The sequence below is a fragment of the Alexandromys fortis genome, unplaced genomic scaffold (assembly GCF_014885135.2).
Source record: "Alexandromys fortis isolate MF-2015 unplaced genomic scaffold, M_Fortis_MF-2015_v1.1 scaffold_245, whole genome shotgun sequence".
Lineage (NCBI taxonomy): Eukaryota > Metazoa > Chordata > Mammalia > Rodentia > Cricetidae > Alexandromys > Alexandromys fortis.
Genome location: NW_026068139.1, coordinates 106,630 through 117,147, shown reverse-complemented (window position 1 = coordinate 117,147; position 10,518 = coordinate 106,630). Strand labels below are relative to the sequence as shown.

At 47.5% G+C, this 10,518-nt stretch overlaps 1 protein-coding gene across 2 annotated transcripts in view; it reads left to right on the top strand.

Moving 5' to 3' along the window:
• The window catches only part of LOC126491174 (amiloride-sensitive amine oxidase [copper-containing]), an 8,232-nt gene extending 1,593 nt beyond the window's left edge, over positions 1–6,639 (top strand). For both annotated transcript variants that reach the window (XM_050126622.1, XM_050126620.1), the window contains exons 2-5: positions 2,724–4,297; positions 5,066–5,351; positions 5,665–5,797; positions 6,028–6,639. In XM_050126622.1, coding sequence (XP_049982579.1) covers positions 2,724–4,297; positions 5,066–5,351; positions 5,665–5,797; positions 6,028–6,294 — 2,260 coding nt within the window. In that variant the 3' untranslated portion in view covers positions 6,295–6,639. The remainder of the gene's footprint in view (positions 1–2,723; positions 4,298–5,065; positions 5,352–5,664; positions 5,798–6,027) is intronic.
• The last annotated feature ends 3,879 nt before the right edge of the window (positions 6,640–10,518 follow it).

Here is a 10,518-nt window from a genome sequence, read left to right as displayed (position 1 = left end):
AAAAAAAAAAAAAAAAAAAAAAAAAGAGGGTGGCTTGCAAGAGGCTGGCAGTCCTCTCATTTGAAGTTAGGAGGGTCAAAGGCTGCCAAGTTTTCCTTTGCCTCTATGAGTCTGCGGCAGGTCCCTCTCTCATACCCTTTGGCTTCAGAAGAGAGAACCATAAACGTCTTCTGCATCTCCTTCCTACTGGCTAAAGCAAAAACAGATTGGTGATAAATTGTAAAGAGGGAGACTGGCCATAAAGGGCGTGGAAAACACTAGGAGCACACAATGCCTCCATTAGGATTCCAGCCCCACCTTCCAGAGAGACAGTAGAAGATCAGTGGTTGGTAGAGGGTGGACTGCAGAAAGGGAGGAATGAGGAGAGCTTGGAGAATTGGGGGAGTGGGGGGGGGGCAGTGAGACTCTTGCCTGATACCGTGGTGGCGGGTGCCCATCATTACACCTGTCAGGATCCTCTGGATGTACCATCTGCTCTGGGTATTAATGAATCAATTGTCCCTGTGGCTCGGTTGTTACACATGGAACGTGCTGGTGGGTGCTGATAGCACAGGAGGCTGGGGGAAGTGGCAGGGGACATGGGACAGTGCTCTACACTTCCTGCCCAAGGTAGCTATGAAGCTAAAACACTCTCAAAACTGAAGTCTGGGATTGAGCAGTCCAGTCAGAAGACCAGTGGAATGTCTGAGTAGGACTCCAGGGTCTGCCTGAACCTTCTGCTGTTGGTGACAGACATAAAGCAGCTCTTGTATTGAGAAATGTCACTGGGAGGAGGTTCCACTGAGGCCCAGCAGTATTGAGGTCAGGTTAGGATCTGGAAAATCAGAGCTCGTGACAATGACAGAAGCTAACATATGTGCCGGGGCAGAGGTCCTCCTGGGAACTCTGAACACAGCAGGGCCTGACAGACAACCTCACTCCAGGTACAAGGGAGTTCAGAGAGATAGACACTTAAGAATCCTAGCATCCCAGAGACCCTCCCCTGAGAACATACAAAATACTTCCTGATGGCTTGGGGACAGGGTTAGAAAAAGGAAGAGGAAAAGGAAGGTCCTATCTCTATCCCCTCTCTACAATGAGGGGCCAGAGAAGGTGGACCTGGCTGTCCCTATGCTCCCCCACATAGTCTGCAGAGCTTACCACCCACAGTGTGCTGTGTGCAGACTGCATCATCAGGGGTCAGTTAAAGAAACAGGTTAGCAAGCCCTCCAGGTGTTCAGCTAGCACTCCAGGTGTTCCCGCAAGACCAGCTTTGTTCCAAATTCATTACTTCACATCTGATTTGCTTTTTTTTTTTTTGGACAAGTCTAGAGTGGAGCATGATGATGTTGTCACTTCCAGTTCACAGTTGAGACCATGGATACCGTAAGCAATATGGTCAAGACGATGTCATTTACCAGGACTTGAACCCACTTTCAACATCTATACTGAGTTTCAAAAGGTGGCCCCTACAGGGGGTTTTATTGTTGGGGAGATGATAGGATTTGCCCTACAAGGGCAGGAACCTGAGTTTGATCCCCATAACACACTTGAAATTCCAGGAGTGATGTCACATGCTTGTGATCCCAATGCCAAGAAGGCAGAGACAGGACATTCCTGAAGCTTGCTTGGTGGCAAGCTGTAGCACGATTAATAAAAACCCAGAGACAGATATTGGGGTTCAACCTGAAGGTTAGAAAAGCAAAACATCCAGCCACTGGATCTTACCTCTATTTCAGTCAGAAATGGTGATCCTGCCTCCAGGAATCTCAGAATGAGATTGTGTGTGAGAGCTGTCTCCTCCCGTCTTATATTCATCTCTAGTGCTGGGATCAAAGTCGTGCACCACCACCACCTGGTTTCTATGGTAAACTAGTGTGGCTACTGGGATTGAAGGTGTGTGCCACCACTGCCTGTTAAGCATGGCTGATCAGTGGGGCTGTTTTACTCTCTAATCTTCAGGCAAGCTTTATTTATTAAAATACAAATGAAATGTCGCTACAGGAAGTCTCATGAAATGATGATTTCCAGGTAAAAATCAGGGAATTTGCCTTACCAAAAAAAAAAAGACACTTGAAGTTGACTTCTCCCCTACACATGCTTAAATACATAGCACATGCACACACAAAGCCTTACCCTGATACAAACACACACACACACACATGAACAATTTCATAAAAGGCAGTTGTTTTGCAATGAGTATAACCATCTGTTCCACCAAGTCTGTGTGATGTTTGAGGTTCAGTTCTTGGGTTGCTGTGGCTCATGTCCCTGGCTGAGGAAAATGTTCCTCTTTTGAAATAAACTGCCGGCCTGGGCAGTGGTGGTGCACGCCTTTAATCCCAACACTTGGGAGGCAGAGGCAGGAGGATCTCTGGGAGTTCAAGGCCAGCCTGGTCTACAAGAGCTAGTTCCGGGACCGGCACCAAAGCTACAGAGAAACCCTGTCTCGAAAAACCAAAAAAGAAAAAAAAAAATTTAAAAAAAACTGCAGGAGATGTGTGTAGACAAGAAAGTCCGTGCTACTCTAAGAGGTAACAGAAGAGAGGAGAAATCAGCGTATGCATGCAACGCATTCGGAACCACGAGTGGGGACCCAGAGACCCGATCTCTGCCTTCAGTTTGATTGACAGGAGGGAGCTAGTAGGTAGGGAAGTGACAGGGCTGAGGGACAAGGTGCTGTGAGGTGCTCCATTGAGAAAGGGTAATACTAAAGTCGTCTCCTCCCTTCTGCTGTGTTCCAGTGCCATGAAGCTAACAAAAATGAGCCGCGTCTTCACCTGGGGAGCTGCCCTATTGGTGCTACAGATGGCAGGCACAGAATCTGCCCTGAACACTCCTCATGACAAAGCTGGGGTATTTGCAGACCTGAGTGCCCAGGAGATAAAGGCTGTGCACAGCTTCCTGAGGAACAGGATGGAGCTGGGGCTCCAGCCATCCAAGAAAGTGACCATGGCCAAGAACTCAGTGTTTCTCATTGAGCTGCTACTTCCCAAGAAGAAGCATGTGCTGAACTTTCTGGATAAAGGAGGGAAAAGCCCTGTTCGGGAAGCCAGGGCCATCATCTTCTTCGGTGCCCAGGAGCACCCCAACATCACTGAATTTGCTGTGGGGCCCCTGCCATTGCCATACTACATTCGAGAACTCTCCCCCAGGCCAGGGCACCATCTGTCCTGGTCTTCCAGACCCATCTCTGCGGCAGAGTACGACCTCCTCTTCCACATGCTGAGGAGAGCCATCACACCTCTGCATCAGTTTTTCCTCGACACCACTGGCTTCTCATTCCTGGACTGTGATGCCCGGTGCTTGACTTTTACTGATGTGGCCCCCCGTGGTGTGGAGTCTGGTCAGCGCAGAAGCTGGCTTATTGTGCAGCGCTATGTAGAAGGTTACTTCCTGCACCCCACGGGTCTGGAGATCCTTGTGGATCATGGGAGCACAGATGACCAGGACTGGAGAGTAGAGAAGCTCTGGTATAATGGGAAGTTTTACAACAGCCCACAGGAACTGGCTCAGAAATATGCAGATGGAAAAGTGGACACGGTGGTCCTCGGGGACCCACTGCCTGAGGGCACAGAGCAGCCCCCACTCTTCTCTTCCTACAAGCACCGAGGGGAGTTTCCCATGCCCATCAACGTCTCTGGCCCTCACATTGTTCAGCCCAATGGCCCCCGGTACAAGCTGGAGGGCCACACAGTGATCTATGGAGGCTGGAGCTTCTCTTACCGGCTCAGAACCTCTTCTGGGCTGCAGATCTTTAATGTGCTCTTTGGGGGTGAGCGTATCGCCTACGAGGTCAGTGTGCAAGAGGCTGTGGCCCTGTATGGAGGACACACACCTGCAGGCATGCAGACTAAATATATAGATGTTGGCTGGGGCCTGGGCAGTGTCACTCATGAGTTGGCCCCTGGCATTGACTGTCCGGAGACTGCTACTTTCCTGGACGCCTTCCACTATTATGACAGTGATGGCCCTGTCCGTTATCCACATGCTCTCTGCCTCTTTGAGATGCCCACAGGGGTGCCACTTAGGCGCCACTTTAACTCAAACTTTAAAGGGGGCTTCAACTTCTATGCGGGTTTGAAGGGGTATGCGCTGGTGCTTCGGACAACATCGACAGTCTACAATTATGATTATATCTGGGATTTCATCTTCTACCCTAACGGTGTCATGGAGACCAAGATGCACGCCACTGGCTATGTCCATGCCACCTTCTACACCCCAGAGGGGCTGCGCCATGGCACTCGCTTACAAACCCACCTGCTTGGCAACATCCACACCCACCTCGTGCACTACCGTGTTGACCTGGATGTGGCAGGTAGGACTCACTACCAGGCTCTCTCAATCTCTTGGCTGCTTCTCACTCACAGACTCACTCCACGGGGATGGGTTGAGCTTCTCAGTCACATTAGGGTTATTCTTTCTGTCTGCTTCCTAGCAATATAAAGCACCATGGGTCCCTGACAAATGGAGACAGTGAACGGTATCCTAGGGTTACCCTGTATGTGGGGTGTGCATCTGTCCTTGTCTTGGGCTGAGTAGGTTGGTATACATGGACTGAGGAAGGGGTGAGTGTCCAGGCGGGTTACAGATTCCACAGCCTAGTGCTTTGAAATTGGGCTCAGGGCCATCTGGGACTGCTCAGTGGGTTTCGTGGATAAATGATGGCTCCACAGAAGAGTGGCAGGGATGTGACACCTGATACCGGATTTGAGAGCAGAGCAAGGCCACTGAGATCAGGTGAATAGCTTCTACCTGTTTGGCCCCACTTGAACTCTGATCCATAGTATCCTGACAGTGCTGTACAAACATGGCTGTCCCACACCAAGGTTTAGAGCACAGAAAACGTTCTAAAGGATATCCTGTGCATGCACCCCATGCCATGACTGGCCTGTGGCCTGACCTCTCACTCCTCTGGTTTCATCTTCCTTGTCATTGCCACCGCCTTGGTGCCCCGCCACTGGACCAGTGCCTGCCCTCGGCTCTGCATCTTCTCCTGCTGGCTCTGGGTGTAGTCGGGGTATGAACAGTGAGGTTTCCCTTCCAATATTTGAGTCTCACCCTCTATCTCCTCTCTTGCTCCCAGGCACCAAGAACAGCTTCCAGACACTGAAGACAAAGCTGGAAAACATCACCAATCCCTGGAGCCCAAGTCACTTCGTGGTCCAACCCACACTCGAGCAGACCCAGTACTCCTGGGAGCGCCAGGCTTCATTCCGCTTTGGCCAGACTCTGCCCAAATACCTGCTCTTTAGCAGCCCTCAAAAGAACTGTTGGGACCACAAGCGTAGCTACCGCCTGCAGATCCACTCTATGGCTGAGCAGGTGCTGCCACCAGGCTGTCCGGAGGAGAGGGCTGTCACTTGGGCCAGGTGAGGAGACCCAGGGACAGCCAGGGGCTCCCTTCAGTGACTATGTGTGCCTGATTGTGCCTCTGTCCTCCAGGCTCTGAGTCTGTGTGTTTGTGGGCATGCCTTCTCTTGCTCTTGGGGAGGGAGGGATGAGGGTGGTGCTCACAGGGCTCCTGACCCTTGCGTACTGCTGGACATTCTTGAAGACTCCCAGAAGATAGATAGTCATTCTGTAGAAGCAACAACTTGCCCCTCTTTGACCCTGAAGATGTTCCCTGGAAGGGCTCAAAGGCAGTATTAGTCCCTAGAGCCACCTGACTTCTTGTCTCTGCAGGTACCCCCTGGCTGTGACAAAGTATCGGGAGTCCGAGCGCTACAGCAGCAGCCTCTACAACCAGAATGACCCCTGGGATCCCCCTGTGGTCTTTGAGGAGTTCCTTCAGAACAATGAGAACATTGAAGAGGAGGTACTGACCCCATCCCCACCCCTGCCCACCTCAGGTCCTGTGGTCCTAGATGTGTGATTTTTCTAGTACATGGTAAGATAGGGTCATGATAGACTCATCCGCCTCTCTGATGGGACTGAGAACATCTCAGGAAGTTTATAGAGGCTTCTTTCAAGACACAAGGCAAACTGCCCTCAGATGGCTGGTACTCAGCACTGCCCTACCCTCTGAAACCTTTGTCTCGCCCATAGGATTTGGTGGCCTGGGTGACAGTGGGCTTCCTGCACATCCCCCACTCAGAGGACATCCCCAACACAGCCACACCTGGGAACTCTGTGGGTTTCTTGATCCGGCCCTTCAACTTCTTCCCAGAAGACCCGTCCCTGGCATCTAGAGACACTGTGATAGTGTGGCCCCGGAACAAAGGCCACAACCATGTCCAGCGCTGGGTTCCTGAGGACAGAGACTGCTTGAGGCCGCCTCCTTTCCGCTACAATGGCACCTACAAGCCTGTGTGAAGGATCTGGTCCCAGCCTCTGCAGAATAGCCCCGGAGCCCCAAGGGAGGGCAGTAAATCCTTCCGTTTCTACCCTGTATGCTGCTTTTTAGCAGTAGGGGGAGGGCTGGCCGTGGGCTCTATTCATGTTTCAACATCGCACCTGCCAATGAATTCCATGACCAATGCAAAGGAAGGATGCTGAAATTCTCTAGCAGGTGGGTTGTGGCTTTTTGTTTTTGTTTTTAACATTTGAGGCTCTTATCTTCCTACCAGAAGGCTTCAGGGAAATTGTCTTACTTCAATGAAGGGCATGCACAAGGAAATTGTTATTTGGAAATCTAATAAAATTACACCTTCACCCTTTAGACATTGGTCTGGCGTCTGGGTTTACCTCATGATCTCTTTCTAAACACATATGCTGATTTGTTGCAGTTTTGTCTATAAAATATAAAAAGCCCAAGGCCAATGGACTAATAAAACAAATTTCAGCCTTCTCTTTACTATGAAGGAAAGAAGGCTATAATTGGCTTTAAAAAAGCATTTTTAGAGCACTCAGGAGAGAATGGGGTGATAAAAACCAAAAGATAAACAGGTCATGTGAACTATGCACCCTCCCACCCCACCCCATGTGGGTGTGTACTTGTGTGTGTACATGCGTGTGTGCACGTGTGTGTATGTGTGTGTGCACATGTGTGTATGTATGCGTGTGTGCACGTGTGTGTTCATGCGTGTGTGCACGTGTGTGTATGTATGTGTGTGCACGTTTGTGTGTGTGTGTGTCTCAACAGTTGTCATACATGGACAATGCCGGTGTGCTGATCATCAAGGAGGCCTGTGAGGGCTCAGGAGATATGGGGCTGCACTCTACCTTCTCTTAAAGTTTGCTATGAATCTAAATTGTTCTAAAAAAAAAAAAAGAAAAAAAGATTATGGTTTCATCAACATCCCACTAAGGAGCTTTAGGTAGTCAATGGTTGCTAAGGGAACGGAAAGTCATATTCATCGATGATGTAACCACTGGTCTAGTAAATACCTCTCAACCCAAGAAAAGTCAGTGTGCTATAAAAGGAATGATTGATGAATGAATGAATGAATGAATGAATGAAGACAAGAGAGTAAGAGGGGACCTAGTGGGAAGGAGTTTGGCAGGAGCTTAAGAGGATAATGAGGACATTATTAGCAAAGTGTGTGTTATGTTCTCTATGTATAAAATTGTGGAAGGAAATTTTTAATTTTTATGAGTAATTTACTTACATTATGTCTACCCTTCCACCTGCCCCTCCAAGTCCTCCCAGGTGCCATGCCCTACACTCTCTCTCAAATCCATGACCTCTTCTTTATTTCACAGCAGACGTTACTGGTCCTCTGATCCTTTGGGGATTTTCCCTGGGTCTCAGGTGTAGGAGCCGCAGTGTGGATGTACCATTTGGAGTCGGGCAGCCACAATTGCTTACTCTCTACAGACCAGCTATGAATCTCTGGGATAGAACCCTTTTGTTTCGAGAAGAAGCTTTAAGGAGGGTATAAGGATAAGTGTTTAGAAGACAGAAACCATATTGGTTTAAGAAAGTGAAGAAGTGGGTTTTCTTCTAGGGCCTATGACCTCTCTGGCCATGGTAGCTGGCTAGGTTTACAGTACCATGTGTGAATTCCCTCCTATTGAATGGGATTTAAGTCTAATTAGACATCCGTTGACTATCCCAGAGATGAAAGTGTCGCTATTGGGTGGTCCTTGGACTTCCCACAGGGCAGAGAACCCTGATTGCTCTTTGGGCTGACGAGGGAGGGGGACTTGATTTGGGGGGGCGGGGAGGCGGCGGTGGGGAAGAGACAGAAATCTTTAATAAATAAATAAAAAAAAGTGTCGCTATTGCACCACCAGGGACATCTTGCCGTGCCAGTCATTGTTGTGGTTGGCAGGCTTCTCAGTTGGGTAGGATGATTGGTTGCTTTTTTCCTTGGCAGCTTGCATAGCACCTTCCTATACTGAGAAAGCTAGACCTCAGAGGTGAGTCTTCCAGGCCAGTTCTAGCTCAGTTCTCCAAGTCCTGTGTCCAAAGTGGGTGCTGTCTTCAACAATAAAGCCTTACCTTCAAGCTGCAATGGTAAAAACTTATATTGCTTTGAGGATCTCTTGGATTCCACTGATCGATACTAAAAAGAAGATTTTTCTCGGCCTAGCACTGAGGTTTTTGTTAGATAGTCTTGTGGTAAACATTATCACTCTATGTGACATAACTCCATTTAATGTGTGTGTGTGTTTATTTCAAACTTTATTATTTAAAATAAACACTACTTAAAGAATAAAATTATTTATTTTGAAAATTGAAAAAAAGGATCTCACACCAAAATTAACCAGACCCAAAGACTATACAACTCAATGAGCATCTGCTAGGATAGCCATTCGGAGCAGAAGCTGTGGAGCTTCATGTTGGGTTTTGTAGTTTTACTATCAAATATATTTTATACACTGTCCACTTGCAAAAAATAAGAAGTCCAAGACAGAGCTAGAAATAGAAAGCAATTAGCTCTATATCATCTTTCATTACTTATGTTTATTACCTAAATCCAATCCTTTCTTGTTCTCTTTTCTATATGTTATACTGCATCGTGTGTATATTTGTTTATATCTATCATCCACCCATCTATCTACACATCTATCTACCTACATATCTATCTATCTACATATCTATCTACCTACATATCTATCTACATATCCATCTATCTACATATCTATCTACCTACATATCTATCTATCTACATATGTATCTACCTAAACATCTATCTACCTACATATCTATCTATCTACATATGTATCTACTTACATATCTATCTATCTATCTACATATCTATCTGTCTACACATCTATCTACCTACATATATATCTACATATCTATCTATCTACATATCTATCTATCTACATATCTATCTGCCTACATATCCATCTACCTACATATCTATCTACCTACATACCTATCTATATACCTACATATCTATCTACATATCTATCTATCTACATATCTATCTGCCTACATATCCATCTACCTACATATCTATCTACCAACATATCTACCAACATATCTATCTACATATCTATCTATATGTCTATCTATCTATCTATCTATCTATCTATCTATCTATCTATCTATCTATCTATGAGAACAATGATAATTCAGCTTAATATTTGCCAATTTAACAGAACAATAGTAGTAATTTCTCCCCTAGGGCCTACGACCTGCTAATCACAGATTCTTGGCCCTGATCATAGCTTCAGGTATGAATTTCAACTTGTGATTGGCTCCTCCCATGATATTTGTGGCAGACAGTATTGCACCAGTGGGCCCGTTTGTTTGTAGCTTGCCCTTTTCTAATTCATACTTTGCCAGCCAGTTTTAATTGAAACGTACCCAAGTGCAGTGCCCCCTGCTGGTAGAGGACTGCAGCAACACAGAACTCTGAGCCTCTCTGTCTTATCTGACCGGGAAAAGGGGGTTTTCCACAGATCCCTCCTTGAGGATTGCCATCTGGAGAGGCAGAGGCAGTTAATCACCGATGACAGCAAAGACTTCTCGGAACCCTTCTACCTGCTTACAGGCCCAAGGAGTAAGCCTGGCCTCCAGACTTCACCCTACCTACAGGAGTGAAGGGTGCAGTTAGAGACCCAGAGGGACCCCGAGTGGGAATTCACAGTCAGATAGAGCCTCCTTGTATCAGTGACAGGCACAAGGCAGCTCACCTGGGAGAATACCCATGAAGAAGGGCTTCCGCTGGTTAGGATATGGAGAAACCAGGGCCTGTGACAGTGATAACAGCCAGTAGATGTACAAGCATTAAGACTTCTCAAGAAGCCTGCACACAGCAGTGTTTAGCAGACATCCCTACCCCCCCCCCCAAATATAAGGGTGTACAGAGTGACAGCCACAAAGGTCTGCCGGCATTGCAAGCAAACCCACCCTGCACACAGTACTGGTGGCTTGGGCATAGGGTTAGGCTGTGAAAATATTGGTCATGCCTGTCCCCTAAAACAGAAAGAGGAGAGCATCTTTCCAACTCGTCTACCTGGGATGATCTAACTCCTACAGGTTTTCACAGATACCTAAACTTGAGTACCAAACGGGGAAGCCAGAGAAGGCTGAGCAGGGCAGGGGTATTCCATTCTTGCTTGACAGCCTGAGTCCCACCAGTCTGATGAGCTGGAGTCCAAAATTTCAAGGTTCACTTTAAAGAGATATACCCAACATTC